Here is an 18,324-nt window from a genome sequence, read left to right on the forward strand (position 1 = left end):
TAAATCAGCATACTTAGAGAGTCAATAATTTTTAGTGAGAAAAAGCAATTTTTTTATAAAATTGTGAATGATGTATGCGTAGAGTGTCCCGTGATTTTTTTTGCTTAAAACCGATAAGTGGTTCGTCAAAAATTCATTATCTTTAAAGGGGGACATACACCCAGAGACATAAAAAAATAGCTTATATATATTCATGAATTTTTTTCTCAGAAAGTATTAGGATTATTAAAATGGGGTTTTACCAGTCTATTATATGTTTATTTAGTAATATGTGGAGGTAAAATTTTTATTGAAAAATATTAAAAATTGTAGTAGATATTGTTTCTTACGGTATCCACAATATATGGTCCAATGTATATGGTTTATCTGAAACAAAAAAAACTTTTAAAATATACAGATAATCTTTGTTGTAGCAAATTTTTAAAATTCTCAATATTTATAAAATAACACTTGAATATAAAAGCAAACTTTTATTTTAAAAAATCTGGCAAAGATTTATCAGTATATTTAGATTTATCAGTATATTTTAAGAATCAATTAAAATTTTTTTGTTTCAAATAAACCATATAGTTGCATATTGGGTACCGTAAAACGCAACAGCATATATCTGACGTTAGCAGCAATACAAATTTTGTTTTAAATATTGCTAAATATATATATATATATAGATAGACGGGTAAAAATTCTATTTTGATAATCCTAATACTTTTTCAGAAAAAATTCATGAAAATATTTTTTTTAAGCATATGTATTAAAATTTAAGAGAAATTGTACCATGACGTTATATTTTTAGCTAAACGCGACATATATAGGTATATATATATTTTTTTTCTTCAATATGAATCGCATTTGATATAAAGTGAGATTTAGACAACTTTTAGCTATAATTATGTTTGTTAGAATATTTTATCTTTACAATTAGTGTCAGTATATACTGTAGCGCTAAATGGCCGTCTGACTCTGGATTTTATTCGTTCGATATAAAGATCTCGTCCATTACCAGCATGGGATGAGAAATAGCTAGCTGCATTTAACTCGTTAAACGCGCAGCGAAAATGCGAGCTGAATTGGCTGCAAGATTAACTGGAGATAAACGGTGTGTTGTGACGTTCGTTCGTTAGGTTGATTGGTTTTTCGCGTGTGAATTCGCACTTTTCACCAACAACCAATCGCATTACTCCGACAATAGCAATATAAAACATATAATCGATTTTTTTTGCTGAATAAACGATAGGCGCACGTCGAATTCTTTTTTTTTTCTATCGAATTCTTTATTTTGATTTCCCTGTTCCTTTTTGCACTTCTCATTTAATGAAGAGACTGGAAGAAATGCATTTGAATTCTCTTCCAATGAGAGACTTAAAAAAACATTTGCGAACCATGCTTCGACAATTTTCAGTTACTTCCATTTGCGCGAATTCCAACAGGAAAATGTTTTGCTCGATTTGAAGGAAAAAACAATATGAGAAACGACGTATCTAATTGGTTCATAGTTAACAAAGTCGCGCTAGAAGATATTTCTTTTGCGTTTTACTCGGTATGTCGCAAAAAAGATGACACAATCTTAATGACTGCTCGAGATTTCGATCTCGATAGCAGTACTGCAAAACAAACCTAGTACTTATATTGCGAATGGCGAATATCTTTGGCCTGAACATCATTAATAATGCAAAGTATGTTAATTATCGTTAAATCGGAGCGTTTTTTTTTTAATATGAGATCATTCGCTTTACAGTTGCAAGAATGGTCGTTAGGATTAGTCAAATAAATATTATATTAATAAATAATTAGAAGCGCGTTCTATTGTCAGAGTTATGAAAAAGTTATTAAAAAAAATTTAGAAAACTTTGGATACTTGTTTTTTCTTCCGTCAAAAAAAACCTTCTAATAGCAAAGTTCTGTGTGTGGATATACATAAAAAGTTATTGACGCAAAGAATATCTCAAATCATTGAAAAAATTTTCTATATTTTTCGATTAAATAAAATATTTAAAAAAATAGTTTTTCGTGAGATTTCTCTTGAAACAGGCTTCAGTTTTTTTCGTTAAATTCACTTGATAGACAATTTTAATAAAAAGAAAATATACATGCGCTAACTAAAAAAATACTAAAACTAGTTATAACTTTGTGATTCATCAAAATAGATATTTTTTTATTTTATTTAAAGATTTGAAGTGTGCAGTTAAAAAAACATTTTTGCGGTATTATTGAATAGAGCGAAAATCTGAGAAATGCATTCAGTTGATATGTTCAGAAGATTGCATAGCTGGAAGAAGAAGAAATTGCGCTTCGATTTTGCATTTAGCTAAGTTTAGCACTAGTTTCAGATGGCTGGTACTATTTCCCCGACGAGGTGTTATTGACGTGTTTATCGTATTATGTGTTGCGAACTTGCGGTTCGTTCAACCCTCGTGATTGTCGGTTATGCGAATGCAGCTTTCATCCCGTTAGCAATTTGATGCAATGAGTGATTATCACATTAAATGTGCAACGCGCATATTTATTTGGGTAGTAAGGCACAAATTTTTCAGTAAAATTATATATTTATATGACAATTTCTGAAGATTCAATTTTTTCTCTTGAAAACTCGACAAATAATTGAGTACTTCTCGTTTAAAGTAAATTTTACATTAGCTCTTGTAATGCTTTTTATGAAGATTTCATCATTGTCTTAATTTTTTACAAATAAGTATTACAGTAATCAATTATTAGATTCAAAAGATTAAGTAAAGTGATAGAGATGGAACACTGCATTGATTAATATTTTATCTATATGAAAGAATAACTGAAGACAAAAAATGCATAAATGTGAAATCTGTCTCGAGCGAATGAAGATTAAATTGAGATATATGATCCAATTGAGATATATAATTTAATTGAGATATTTTATTTAATATTTGCAAATTCAATGAATTTTGGATCTGTAAAATGTTAATGCTTTAATCTTACCTATATTCCCTGGAATATTTTTATAAATTTAAAAAAATAGAAAGAAATAAAATTTTTAATTCAAATAAATAATAATATCAAAAAGATGTTACAAAAGAGAAAAATAAAAAACCGTAGCAATTAATTAATTAAATGACAATACATAAAGAATAATAATATAAAAATAAATATATTTTAATTATTTTTAGAAATTGAAAATTGTTAAATAAAAACAAATATAAAATTATATCGAATTGTACGAGGCATTAAAATATAATTTTCTATATATAAATATGCGTTTTAAGCTGCACATGCTTACTACATATGTGCTAATTTATAGCAAGGCAAAGTATTTACAGACACACAAGTCCTCTGTTTGCTTAATGGCAGTATGCTACCATTTATACCGCATGCTTTGAAAGAAAACGAGCGGATGTGCGTACCTAAACAAAGTCGTTCGCGTAGATCAACTTAGGCTTTAACAAATATTTTTTTGGCCAGTTTTGACAGAAAGTATACTCTATTATAAAACTATGACATAATAGTATATGGTATTTGATTTAAAAATAAATCTAAAGAAAAGATAATTTTAATTTTGGTTTATATTTTTTTCTTTTAATATCAATCTTCTATCTTATCTAAGTGTTTCAATTTTTTTAAATTCTGTCATTTTAAGATCTTTGTTGAATTAATTATTTCCATTAAATGATAATAAATAAATATTAGACTGTTGATTAATATGTACTGTTTTTTTTGTTTTTTGACGTTGCAAATACGGGAAATTATAAATATATTATATGTACGATTATATGTATACGATTTACGTCATAATATCCTCGATACGTATGATAAGATAGATGAACGATCGAGAGGAAAAGAAATCGCTGGATCCAGAACTCGTTATACCATATTCGGGAATACCACATTTTTACAGGGCTGGATAAAGATATTCCATCGCCCTAAACATAAATTTTGCACATTTCCAAAAATATTAATTCCAAGACACTTTTTGACGAGAGCCATCAGTCATAATCAATCATCATTAATTGTTAATTTATTTTTATATCTGTTTTTTCATTTGCGCATTGTGTTTATGTTTATTACTGCTATTGTAAAATTTTAATCAATTATTGATTAATGTTACATATAAATCCATTAGGCTCACGTTTTATATAAATATATATATTTTTTTATATAGAAACATTACAGTAAATTACACAGTATATTTTTGCTACATTGTAGCCAAAAAATGATGTGTATAAAAATATGTATTTAATATAAATCTAAATTAAATATATAAAACATGAAAAGATGTTATGTATTGATACTGTTTCTATAAAATATTATATAATATAATAACAAATGTGAAAATAGAAAATGTTTCTCTGTCAGTAACAGTCCCGTTAATTTTAATGGTAGCTTTTCCCTAGCGAATGTGAGTTTTTGTGAGATAAACTCTCGGGTGACCAAAACCCGCACGAGGATAGACTGTCTTGTGTGCGTTGAGCTTACAGCTTACTTTACTTTGGGAAAACGTGATCACCATTTGCAATTTCTTTCCGCTTGCGTGCCCCGCACGTAAACTACGTTTTCGAGAGAGAGAGAATATACATCAATTCATTCATTCATCCACTAACAACGTTAGTGCGTTTTTCTTAAGGCTCGTTAAAATGCGCGATTGACTATGGATGACTTCCACATTCCAAACGAGAGATCGATCTTGTCAATTGCCACGTGCACTGCCGTGTTGCATTTTATTGCGGAATTTTTTGTGTTTCTGGATTAACGTAAGATTCTTGTGTTAAAAGTCTACGACTATCAGTTGACAGATTGATATGATAGAATATACACTAGATTATTTTTTTTCCGAGTACACTTGAGAAAAGTGATAAATTGATAAGATTACAGCTTGAAAGTTACTACTATATCAAGGTCTCTTCTTCTCTCGCGAATGCGAGTCCTTCCTGCGTGGGACTAATTTAATATGCATAGCGATGCAAGAATGCACATGTCGCTTGTCTAAATATAATTTTTCAGGCCTGTCAGTACACCGAAAGGATATTTCGCGAACGTGCGGGAGTAACGACTCCAGATTAGTAAACATTCTGAAAATGCACGAAAGCTGACATCATCTATCATTCTATTTTCATCGTCATTGTCGATATTCGTGGCTTCCTTATAAGCCCGTTGCATCACGACTCATGAAATTAGCGTACAATCGATTTATTTCGTCATTCTATGTGAAAGATGATGATGACGATTATAAATAGAATATTATTTCATGCATTTGGCAATACAATAAAATAGACAGGGATTTGTTGTATACTTGCAAATTTCTACTAGTCGACCTAAATTTCGAGTTTACTGCTTCAGTCATCGAGGTCAACTAGTGTCAACGCGATAGATAGCAATGAGCTGCCGTTGCTACGTTGGTAATAATTCTATGAGAGAGTAAAATCATCAGTGGATCAACTGTTGCTCCACTTAATTCATTATAAAATGCTATAGTATCTTAATACTATCACATAGAGCACCTGAATAATCAAGGATCTCAGAGGCAAAGTGGCGTTTTTTAACCGAAAGATACAATTTTTCTGAAATATATATAAACTATTGTAAAATAAATATATATACTTCATTAATTTTTAAAGAAAAAGTTATATACATTACTTTGATTCTGAAGTTGCTTTTATTATTTTTTAGGAGAACACATAGAAATGACGTGATAAAGTAACCGCGAACTTTAATGATTTTTGATTATAGTACAAATCTATTTACGACTTACGATAGCTTAAAAATATTGCTAACTTCTATTACCCTTTTAATTCTTTAAAATTTAATTTTTAATTGACCTAATCGATAGATTTTTGTTTGCATATTTTTAGCGACAAAATTATTAATAATTAATAATAAAAAATATTTGAATGACCTTTATATTATATTCTATCTCATTTAAAAAAATGTTTAATTTGATAAATTTTTGTTGCAAGTGGACGTACTATTAATTAAATATGAGCACATACTCCAAATTGATAATTAGTACTTATATTTATTGGATTTTATAATACTATATTATTTGATGTAAGATATATTTAATTTTTATAAGTTTGCATCACTATTAAGTATTATGTGTGTGTTTGTAATAAAATCTTTCTTTTAAAATATTATAAGATATATGAATTCTAAAAAAGTTTATTAATTACAACGATTAATAATAATGTTGTAGATGAGCGAGAAGATGTACAGAAGAAGACGTTTGCCAAATGGATAAATTCCCAACTTCTTAAGGTAAGAATCTCTATATTTTCCATTCATAATTTTTTTCGATGTCTTTCGATCATCATTCACTTATTACTCTATTTATTTACGGCTTTACGGTGTTATTACACGGATAACATTACGAGAAGTAGTTTCGTTCTTAAATCTATCTATGAAATGTAACAAATGTCTATTTGTTATATTTGTGTTCATTTTCTACGTTTGTTATCTCATCACACGATGTAATAATAAATAATCTTATTGAGAGATGCTTTTTGGGAGAATAAATGCAAGACGTTTAATTAGTCATATTTTCTGTAGAATCATCACGAACCGATCAGCGATTTATTCATCGATTTGCGAGATGGAAATCGTTTGTTGTCCCTCCTGGAAGTGCTCACTTCTAAGACTTATGTAAGTATGCCGCATATTTATGTCGCCGACAATAATCGTTTAGCGGTGATCCGTGATTTTACACAAGTTTTTCTGTGTCGAACTGTTGAAAGCACAGTTAAATCGCGAAGTTAGAATGTTCCTCAGCTTCAGAGGCGCTTTCTAATAAAATTATTCCTCATGCACCTCGCGTCAGCACATCACATACATCACTCACGAATTGCGAATTGCGAGCAGGTGCACGTACATCGGGAATATTTGCATAAGAGTGCATGATTATGAATGCGCGGTAGGCGTAAGAATGTTCCATTCTTGAGATGTATATAGCGCCCCGGCATTTGCATTACCCCACGCAGGTGTTCTCTTTCATCGTTGAAATTTATTTTGTACAATGGGCCCATAGAATTGGTCGTAAGGATTATATTAAAACAAGTCGCGCGAGGAACGTTCCAGTTAATTTTATCTTATTTTTTTAAACGAAGACAATACGTATTGTTTTACAGAAGAGAGAACGCGGTCGGATGCGAGTGCATCATCTTAATAATGTTAACAAAGCATTGCAAATCCTTGAGCAAAATAATGTAAGTAAATAACTACAGTATTTATATTGTATTATACAAGCAATGTTATATTGCTAAAAAATCTAACTTTAAAATAAATTGTGAAAGATTTTATATTAATCGTAAAAAGTGTTTGTGATAAGTAGATTTTGCGTTCTCTATAAATAATAATGTCGATGCTACACAATATTTTAGGTGAAACTTGTCAATATTAGTAGCAATGACATTGTTGATGGTAATCCAAAATTGACACTTGGTTTGGTGTGGAGTATTATTCTGCATTGGCAAGTAAGTTGATGAATTATATATGACATTTCTCCAAATAAATATTTAACTATATAAATTATAATAAAATAATTTTAATTTACTTTAACTACGCGATTTAATATTTATATATTATGTAACTTTTTTAAAAACAGTATCTACTTTTTAAATTTTGCGTCAGTTCACTATTGGCAAGAGAAAATATTTCATGCATAAGTTAAAACCTGATTATAATACGTCTTTGTCAGATTAAATCATTGATTTATGTTACAAAGTTTTAATTTATTATGAAAAAAATTGAATTCTTTTTGTGTACGATAAATTATTTCTTGTTTTTAAATTTTAAAAATTTCTTATGTTATTATTTAAATTTGTATTCTTGTTAACATATTTATGTATATGTATATAATTTCTCATATGCTTGTATCATTATTAAATTTAACATTAATATGTTCACCAGGTACATTATCATTTGAAAGATTTGATGACAGAATTACAACAGACCAATTTAGAAAAGACACTTCTTGCTTGGTGTCGTCAAAATTCGCAGGTAATGAAAATTTTATGAATATTATATATACATGTCGAATGTCATAAAAATACATAAATTAAACATATTAATATAATATTTATATATTTTTTACTTATACTTTATATACGATATTGCTTTTTTTTAGAATTATCCTGGTGTTGATATTAAAAATTTCACAACATCTTGGTCGGACGGATTAGCATTTAATGCGATTTTACACAGATGGAAATCTCACTTGTTTGACTTTAATAATATTGCGCGTAAACATCCGAATGCTAGATTGGATCATGCTTTTCGACTCGCACAGGAACATCTTGATATCGAACGTCTTTTGGATCCCGAAGGTAATTAATTTCCGACATGTTATATATTTAGTACATTACATAATATTAATATATATATAATTAGCAAAATAATTTTTTCAGCTCTCCTTTTACATATATATTGAAAGATAAAATTTTATATCATTACATTTCTTGCATTTTTTATTTTCATTATAAATATACAAAAAATAGTTAATTCTATCAATTTATCTAATAAACTGATATTATTTTACAACTAATATTTTGTTACAGATGTCAATACTTCAGTACCAGATAAAAAATCCATAATGATGTATGTTATGTGTCTTTTTCAATCATTACCACATTCCGGGGATGATGTTGGCGAACTGGATCTATCAATCGCAAGTGATAGCACTCCAGTCAGTCCAGTTACAACACCGGGAACAGAGGTATACAAATTGTAATTAACGAATAAAAGCAACAGAATTATAAAATAGCACATCAGTTGTGTGTAAACAAAATATTTAATTTACAGAGTACTTTATTGTTCAGTAATTTCGGGATGCCAGCTTCTCGCCCGATGAGTTTAGCTACAAATGTTTCCGTTGAGCTTGGCGGTTATCAGGTTGCGCTCGAGGATGTTTTAACATGGCTTTTGGAGGCAGAGGATAAATTGAATCATGCCCCCGAACCGGGCTCGACTTTAGACATATTGAAACATGAATTTCACGAACATGAAACCTTTTTGATGGAATTATCCGGTCATCAAGACGGAGTAGGAACTGTTTTAGAAGAAGGTGCAAGATTATTAGCTGAAGGCGGATTGCATAAAGATGAAGAGCATGAAGTCCGTGTGCAAATGTCCTTATTGAATTCTCGATGGGAAGGACTCCGAATGCGTGCTATGGAAAGACAAACCAAAATTCACGAGGTTTATACATTTTGTTAATGAAAATAATATATTAGATAGAAGAAAATAATTGCTAATATTCAGTTGTGTTTTATGAATATATGATAACGAATAATTAATTATTTTTAGGTCCTGATGCAAATGCAACAGGCTCAGTTAGATGCGCTGCGACAATGGTTGACAAAAATGGAAGATCGGATTTCTTTGATGGCAGCAACTGAAATAAATCCGTCAACTCTCGAGGAACAAATGAAACATCTGAATGAATTGGAACAAGATATTCACGCACAACAAGACGTAGTCAATGGTATGAGGAATATGGTAGTGGTCGTGGATGAAGAAAATTCCGAGACAGTGTATGCTCAAATGGAAGATCAATTATCTGCTCTTGGTGAACGTTGGAGTCACATTTGCCAGTGGAAAGAAGAACGACGTCAGCGGTTGGAATCCCTAGCTACGCTTTGGCAGAATATTACTGATGATTACAAACGATTGGTAGCATGGTTAAACGAAATCGAGATTACGTTAAAGCAAATGGAAGCTAATCCGGCATCTGAATTTGGTGAAGTTTTGGACAGAATAAAGAAGTTGCAAATTCTCAAGGCAGAAATGGATATAAATCAGAAGAAATTAGTATCTCTACAAGAATCAATTCAAGATTTAGATGGCAATAGCTCATCGTCAGATTACGCGAATATTTTGGAGAAGATTGAAAACTTGCAAGATCGATGGGAAGCTGTTGGACAAATCATGGAGGTTCAATCTCAAAGGGTAATTTAAACATAATATTTCATCATAAAATTTATTTTATAAAATATATTCCCCCCGTTTTTTGTAAAAAAAAATACTCATTTTTATAATATTGTATTAGATAACAAATTCTGGATTTGAATTTGACTTAAAGTCCGAGGAGAGCGTAACAACTATTAAAGGAAATGATTGGATGTCTGAAACGGTAACAAGTATAGCATACAAAGACGAGATTACTGCAACAGTACGTATACATTTTTTTAATTATGTATAAATATTTTTTAGTTTTGACTTTTGTTAAATATACTTCTTTTTTTCAGTCAACACCACATAGTGATTCAAAAAAACGTCGTGTGGATAGCTCTATCAAACACGAGTTTGAATCGGCATTACTTCATTTGTATAAATGGTTAGATTATGTCGACTTAGAAATTGGTCGTTCGGAGGGAGTATTCGACGAGTTAAGTGTGGAAGAAAAGAAAGTCGTTTACGAAGATACTCTTGTAGACATGGAGTCGCATAAAATTGAGTATGATAAAGTTCTAGAAATTGGTAAACAACTTATCGATGAGTTAAAGAATGCGAACGAGTCCACTGAAGAAGAGGAATCCAAGATTAAGGACATACAAAATTGTTGGATAGCAACAAATAATCGTCTCCAGGAAATAAAGAAGCGGATAGATTATCTGGAAGAAGTAAAAGAATTCCGAACTGAATTAGCCAGTTTAAATCTAATGTTGGAAAGTTATACTAAATGGTTTGATACAAATAAAGTAAACAATCAAATAGAGCCATTCAGGGTAAGCTAAACTTTTGCTTTTTAATTTATTGTTTTTAATATCAACACACTATATATTTAAATAGTAAATTAATCTTAAATTTGATTTAGGTTAAAATGAAATCAATGAAATCTCATGACGACCGCATAAAAAATATGCTCGAGAAAGCAAATAAACTGTCAGAAAATCAAATTGCGATTACAGAAAGTAGTAATGTGGATATAGACATACAAACATTTTCCACTAATTGGGAAAAATTGTACACTATGTAGGTATTATTTAATATATATATATATATATATATATATATATATATATATATGTATATGTTGCATATTTTTTGTGCATTTTAATAAAAACGCAATATTTTCAGGTTATCAGAGCGATTAACTGAAATAAATAATACTATCGATCGAACACCACCTAAGAAGTACATTGAAACAGTCACTAGTTTAATGTCATTTATTAATAATGTAGAAGGTGTTCTATTGTCAGAACATATAGTTATAGCTGATGAGAGGATTATGGAAGAACAACTAAAAAGATTTAAAGCTATACAAGTCTCGTTAAAAGATCAGGAACAAACTTTTAAATATGTTAATTCTACTGGACAAGATCTCATAGCGAAGATAAATGATGATTCTTTGGGGCAACGACTTAAAGATGAATTGCAAGATTTGAATACTAAATGGAGTGATATTCCTATTATTTTGGAAGAGAAACAACAGACTCTAACCAAAGGTAAAACATGAAGATACTTACATGTAATGTACAAAAAAATTATTTGTTTAAATATTTATACTTTATTTAATTGTTCTAATTTATGTGATTGCATATAATAATTATATATATTATTAATATAATTTTTTTAGAAATTACAACTTTGCAAGCATTCAGTATTGAACTTTCTACACTTGAATCTTGGTTGGAAAAATCATCGTTATACCTAGAAGATTTATCTAAAGCAGATATTACGGATAACGTTGAAAAAACGGAACATAAATTAGAGCAAGTTCGTTTGTTTTCTCAGGAAATAGACAAAACAAAACCACAGATAGAAGGACTTCGAACATCGGCAAATGAAATACTCGAGAAATCTGAAGTTAATTTTGCAAATTGTTTAAATAACAAATTACATACTATAGCATATAAATGGAATAATGTTATCGATAAAGCTAAAAGTTTAAGCGACAAATATGAGAGCACTTTAAAGAAAAATGATGATGTAAGTATATTATCTTTATAAAGAGAGAAAATGTAGATTTGTTTTATTATATAATAACTCTGTTTTTTATTAGATTATAAATGGTATAGAAGATTTTACGAAATGGTTATCGAGTTTAGAAAAAGAGATACCCGCAGAATCGAGAATAACATCTTCCGTTGAACTTTTTCAAGTTCGCGGTCGATATCAAGCGCTAAAAGATAAAGTTGACAGACGAGTGGAAGAATTTAGGAATTTGAACGAAATGGGAAATGATAAACTGTTGAGTTCAGAAGGATCATCCGTGCAAGAGCTGGGTAGACGTTTTACTTTCTTAAATGCACGTTGGACCGACGTTACAGATCGCATATATGAATGCTACAGACATTTACAAAATGCTAGTCATGAATACGGAGAATTTCGTGCTTTAGTCGCGCAGGAAAGTGATTGGTTAGACAAGTTAGACAAACGATTAAAAAAATCACCTAAAGCTGCTGCAGATGCAGAAGAAATTTCAGAAGAGCTTGATGTAAGTAAATTGTTTAATTTTATAAATAGTAGTGTGATAATTTATACTTAAATGTAAAATAATTTTTTTTTAGTTAAAGAAAAAAAAATTACGAGATTTAAAACTTGATCTTTTTATATTTATCTTGTAAATGTTTTTTAGAAAAAATTTAATTATTTTTATTTGTGAAATTTTATTTTATTAATATATTTTATTAATATTTTCATTTTCTTAATACGTAAAATATTTACAAGTTTTATGTATTATGTTTAAGGATTTAGAAAATTACATACGAAATCATTCAGAATCTAGACTTGAGAAAATTCAAGAAATTGGTAAACAACTCACCGACAGTAATATCATGACACATTCTATTAAAACAGATGTGGAAGAATTGACGAATCGATGGGAAAATCTAAATAAGCAGGTACGTATGTTAAATATTACACATGTCCATGTTTATCACTAATATAAAGTATGTATGATTTATATTATAATACTAAAAAGCTATTTCTTGAGAATTGTATATAACAATAGTTTTAAGTATTGAATATCCAAGCACGAATTTTTTAGCCTTTAACAGCTTATAATTGCATGTAGCATTATCATGAATTACTTAAAACGATTATAAATAATATTATGCAAATATATATAATTACCTTAGTTATAAAATTTATAGAAATATGAAAATAGTTTATATAAAAAATCAAATATTTTTCTTGAAAAAGTTTTTAAATATTACATTGTTTCACATATATAATTATATATTATTTGTGCTTGGCTGAGAAAAATTGTAATTAATTAGTTATAATATTTGGTTTGTAAAGTTAGTTTAGTTAGAAAGATAGTTATGTTTTGAGTAGGCAGGGCAACGGGCCAAACTGCTGGAAGGATCAGTGAAGCAAGCTCAACAATCGGAAGGTCGCATCCTTGCTCTTCAACATTCCTTAACACAAATAGACTCTGTACTAACTGCACGTCTTGATTGTGACCTCACTGCTGATGACTTGCCTCATGATTACCAGGTCTGTTCATGATACAAAAAAATGTGTATCACAGTGCTTCATTTCTGTATAATTTTTTTAAATATGTTTTCATTAAGGGAATAAAACATAATTTTTACGAGTCTTAGGACTATAATATCAATTGTGATTTTGTTGCTTTTCTTATTTAAAAGCTTGCCAATGTTGTCAAGAAGCCACAGAATTATGAGATATACAATCTCTTGGGCATGTTTATAGATATTTACTAATATATAATATTTAACGAAACATTTGTGGAATATTTTAGTGCGGTATATTAATACTATATAATATATTAAATAATTTAAAATAAAATTTTCTGTCAGAACGTGATTGTAAAAAAAAAAAGCATTGTTTGCATAGATTTTACTAATTATATCAAAAGAGAATGTGAAGTTATAATATAGCATATCGTGCAATTGATGTAATAATAGATATTGTTTATTTTATGTATAATAATTGCATATTATGATCATAGAAATTAATGGAAGAATTGGAACAACAACATGCTACACTTGAAGAAATGGCATCACAAATTGAGTCGTACAAAGCTTCTGGTAAACAAGAAGCGGCATTTCGACTACAAGAACAAATGTCCCTGATTGAGCAAAAATATGCTAAAGTTCAAACAAAGTTTCAACGTTTTCGTTGTCCAATTAATATAGAACCTAGATTATCAAGAGCTCTACGAGAACTTAGGGGGATAGAGGAAGCAACTTGTTTGCTAGAGTTATCGTCAGAAGATCCCGAAGTCATTGAAGGTCAACTAAAACATTGCTTGGTAATATTAATTATGCGTTTATTTATATAAAACACAATTTAAGAAATTAATGTATATATTAATAATTTATTTGTTACAGCGCTTTTATCAAACTTTAAGTGAAATTAAAAGTGAAATTGAATGTATAATTGTAACTGGCAGAAAATTAGTTAAGGATGAAGCTGTTCCTGAATCTGATAAATTTTCAAAACGAATTGATATGTTAAAGGAGTTATATAATAAGGTATGTAAGTTGTTCAATTCTAGAAAAGTGTTTTGCAACAGAAAACCAAAGTGGATAGTTCTTTAATTTATTTTTGTTGTTTTACAGCTTGGTCGGCATATAACGGAATCTAAATCCATGTTAGAATCGGCATTAGACTTGTCACGCGACATGCATAAAAATCTGACATATATTAATATGTCAGTTGAAAGTATAAATAAGGAATTAGATACACAAAAAAGTATGCCTGATCTGCCAGTAAATGCGATATACGTACGAGTAAGTATATAAGTCTTAATTATAAATTTAATCTTAATTATAATATTCATTTCTTCGAGAAATAAATAAGAAATAAACATTTCTTATAATATTTATTTATTTCTTATATTTCTTATTATTATAATATTTATTTCTAGATATAAAGACAAATATAAAGTTGAAATATTAATTGAATTTTTGTTAAAATTAAATTTTATAAATTTGTTTTTATATTAATAAACAAGAAATATATAATCACGTTATTATTTGCAGGAGACTTTGACTGAAGTAATTCCGCGTCTCAATGTTATAAGAGACAAACTACTTAGATTGCAAGATGAATTTTCAAAGTTATGCGATCCTATGTATCTCGAACAACTTAAAGAAAAAATATCAGATATAATTACAAAATTAGCTAACACAGAAAAAAGATTACGACTCTGTAAAGGTTCAGAGGTAAATATTTCTTTTTAATATTATACTGCTGTTTTCAATATACACACGTTTTCTGTTTTTTCTTTATTTCTTAAAGGATGAGCCTAATGTTGACGAAATAAATGCATGGCTCCTACAAATTGAAGATAAATTAAATAAATTGGATGCAGTTCCAATCGATCAATTTACAGAGCATCATTTTGAACAGTGCAAGGTATTGAAATATTGTATATGATATTAAAGATGTAAAAAATTAAGATGTAAAAAATTATGCTTATTTTATTCTCTATTTTTAATATATAAATTATAATAAAATTTAATAAAACATGCTTATAATATTTTAAAATATTTTCAATGTGTCTTTATTATTAGGCTGTGCAAAGTGAAATGATAGAAGCCAAACCTAAAGTTAATCAGCTCCAACGTTATGCATTTTATCCCAAAGTAGCTGAAATATGTGAAAAATGGGAAGATATCTCCAACAGAATACAGGTACATTTTTGTTTTTACACGAAAATAAAACGTTGATCTTTTTTCTAAAGTCAGTTTTATCATTCATTGCTTAATCGCTCATGGCTTATTCCTGGCTTTACACTTTAACAATTGGTATATGTAATGCTTGTGCTTGTTAGTACCATTACGTATATCTCTATTCACATGAAACTTCTTCATTAATATGAAATTTTATTTTATTCCCAAAAGTGTAAAAATAGTATTGATATATTTTGAATATATTAATCTTCTTAATTAAATATTAATTTTTAATATTGAAAATATTATTCCGTTCTTCTTTTGCAGCAGGATTTAAATGGAGCAATGTATGTTTTTATAAGTATTATTTCCTGTATATACACACATATTGATAATTATATTCTAATTATTGTTAATAATAATATTTTCTTAATTATTGTAAAATCTTGGTTATATGAAGATGATATACATGTACTTTAAATTTATACTTGTATTCCTGAATAGTATGAAATCAAATAGAATGGAATAATGTGTGTAAATCTCGATTTTGTCCAAGAGGTGGCTCTATCTCTGTAAATAATGTAATTACTGGCACAAAATAAGTATACGCTCTGGTGGACGGAAAAACTTGTATTTTATCGATAGATTGTTCTCTGGTATTGTCTCTCCCCTTATAGACACAAATCTATTTTTTATGGAGACTTTAGACAGCAAGCTGCAGAGCTAAGAAAGAAGTTAATTGAATAATAGTGCAGTGACTCTTGCAATTTTTGGTGATGGATATACATGAAAAATTTAGCTTTATGCACAGTGAACCGCATTGTCACTTTCATTTAGACCATCTGCTTAATATATTGTTCCACTATTAACATACTCTTTCAATTAACTGTCGATTGTCTGAAGTTTCTGTCACCTGTCATATTTTCACAGGAATGGATCCACAAAATCACAGACAATTTATTAATAAAAAGTAAAGCAGATGCTTCTAAGGGGAGAGACAATTACGGACGCAACAAATTATCTAGACAACTGGAACAAACTTCAGCACATCCTGTTAAAAAAGAAAAGAAATTAATAGATGAAAACGAAGCAATTTACGGCATAGGATATCTTAATCCTGCGTTTGATGATAATCAATATTCTGTTATTAATACACCCGAAAGTTCACCCATTGATGTGCCTCATCGAAGCAGAAAATCTTCCGCTAAGTCGGAAAAAGTAAAAGCTAGAATTGTGGATGTCAGTAAAACCGTTAGACGAAAATTAGACATGAGTTCTGTGCCTGATGTTGTTCAAACTTCTCAACTGCAAGTTGTTCAGATTGATGATGATCTGCCTTCGCCCTGTTCCGACACAGATGTCCATATGACTGACGAGGAAGAATTCTTTTTGACTAAAAATAGCAAATTATTTTCTCAAGTATCTAGTAACACTTTGACAGCAACAGATACAAAGATGTATAACATAGCTTGTGCACAACAAAATCCTTTCCGAATTGTTGAAGTAAAAGAAATGGAAATTGTAAAATCAGTAGCATCATCTGAAAATCATGTAATATTACCAAGTGCTAATGTCAGTGTTGGATTGATGCCGCAAGTAGTTGAAAGAGTGGAAATTATTGAAGATACTGAGACAGAAGCTGAATCTATAGATACTGATACGGAAGACAGAGAAGTTAGGGGAAAAGTATCTGCTACGGAGCAAGTTGTAAATAAGAAGGAACTTGTGCCAATCTTAAAAAAGGAAAAAGCTTCAGTCAAGTCTTCTCCGAAAAATATTAAAAAATTCGTATTAAAATTAGATTTAGACACCGATAATGATAATAATGTTGATTCAAATAAAAGTACAATACTTTCCACAAGTGAATTATTAAAAAACACAGAAGAAGCTAATACTATAGAATTTTCAAATGCTGAATGTAGTAAGGTAGAGAAGCAATTAAAAGAAAGATTAAATAAGTTACCAGTTCCAATGAAAGATACGGAAAGTGTGGCAGAATATCTTATATTAGATGATAATAAAGAAATTGAAAAATCTGACATGAAAAGCACTGAACAAACGGATTGTGCTAAATCACAAAATTTAGTAACAATACAAGTAGATAAGAATAATCAGAAGAAAATAGTACCTGAAAAAACAATTGAATATCCTAGAATATATGAAAATGCTAGTAATGCGAGTTGTAGTAAAGAAGAGAAACCATATAAGAAGTCACCATTATTAAAACGCACAAAGAGTCTGTCAAAAGATGATACACTGGAAGATTGCGAAAGTTTTTACGGCAGCGATAAGGAAACAGATGATGTGTTAATATTTTCGGATGATACAGAAATTGACGTTGGTAGTTCCAGTTCAGACGGAGAAGATACTAATTTAGGAAAACATGTTGAGCACCTCTTGGACAAGGTAACATGTGTGCCGCATATATCCGCTTGTGTCCACCAGCCCATTATTTCAAGTTTTGATTATACAGACGTATATCAAGTATGATAGCTCTTTGATATTTTTCTAACTTTTTTCTTCTTCTTTTTTACAGATAAAAGTAGAAAAATACCGACCATTTATGCAAAAGACGGAAACAAAAACTTTTAATGAGAAAGCGCTATTTAAAGGTCCAATAAGTACATCTCGAACAACATTAGAGAAAAATATTTTGGAATTTGAGCAATTAGCGCAAATGATGCTATGCAGGATGGATGTTATGTTAATGAGTATTAGTGGTATCTCTAATGAAAAAGACCCTACTAAACGTCTTGAGGTTTGTATAATTTATTTGTCTACATAA

The 18,324-nt window shown here is 29.4% G+C and overlaps 1 protein-coding gene across 11 annotated transcripts in view; it reads left to right on the forward strand.

The window, feature by feature from the left end:
* Positions 1-18,324, forward strand: part of LOC114929124 (dystrophin, isoforms A/C/F/G/H) — a 420,071-nt gene that overhangs the window by 12,573 nt on the left and 389,174 nt on the right. For 9 of the 11 annotated variants that reach the window (XM_085480171.1, XM_085480172.1, XM_029300536.2 and 6 more), the window contains 25 exons: positions 6,155-6,216; positions 6,508-6,600; positions 7,083-7,160; positions 7,335-7,427; positions 7,864-7,953; positions 8,081-8,279; positions 8,511-8,668; positions 8,755-9,150; positions 9,259-9,900; positions 10,001-10,123; positions 10,200-10,679; positions 10,769-10,926; positions 11,032-11,399; positions 11,531-11,883; positions 11,957-12,391; positions 12,645-12,797; positions 13,234-13,395; positions 13,871-14,173; positions 14,253-14,396; positions 14,484-14,654; positions 14,907-15,089; positions 15,166-15,282; positions 15,441-15,560; positions 16,470-17,945; positions 18,076-18,297. In XM_085480171.1, the coding sequence (XP_085336297.1) occupies positions 6,155-6,216; positions 6,508-6,600; positions 7,083-7,160; positions 7,335-7,427; positions 7,864-7,953; positions 8,081-8,279; positions 8,511-8,668; positions 8,755-9,150; positions 9,259-9,900; positions 10,001-10,123; positions 10,200-10,679; positions 10,769-10,926; positions 11,032-11,399; positions 11,531-11,883; positions 11,957-12,391; positions 12,645-12,797; positions 13,234-13,395; positions 13,871-14,173; positions 14,253-14,396; positions 14,484-14,654; positions 14,907-15,089; positions 15,166-15,282; positions 15,441-15,560; positions 16,470-17,945; positions 18,076-18,297 (6,779 nt within the window). The remainder of the gene's footprint in view (positions 1-6,154; positions 6,217-6,507; positions 6,601-7,082; positions 7,161-7,334; positions 7,428-7,863; positions 7,954-8,080; positions 8,280-8,510; positions 8,669-8,754; positions 9,151-9,258; positions 9,901-10,000; positions 10,124-10,199; positions 10,680-10,768; positions 10,927-11,031; positions 11,400-11,530; positions 11,884-11,956; positions 12,392-12,644; positions 12,798-13,233; positions 13,396-13,870; positions 14,174-14,252; positions 14,397-14,483; positions 14,655-14,906; positions 15,090-15,165; positions 15,283-15,440; positions 15,561-16,469; positions 17,946-18,075; positions 18,298-18,324) is intronic. The other 2 variants (XM_085480178.1, XM_085480177.1) reach the window with 2 other exon arrangements.

Source organism: Nylanderia fulva, unplaced genomic scaffold (assembly GCF_048542155.1).
Source record: "Nylanderia fulva isolate GAGA-0341 unplaced genomic scaffold, ASM4854215v1 Scaffold14, whole genome shotgun sequence".
NCBI classification, from domain to species: domain Eukaryota; kingdom Metazoa; phylum Arthropoda; class Insecta; order Hymenoptera; family Formicidae; genus Nylanderia; species Nylanderia fulva.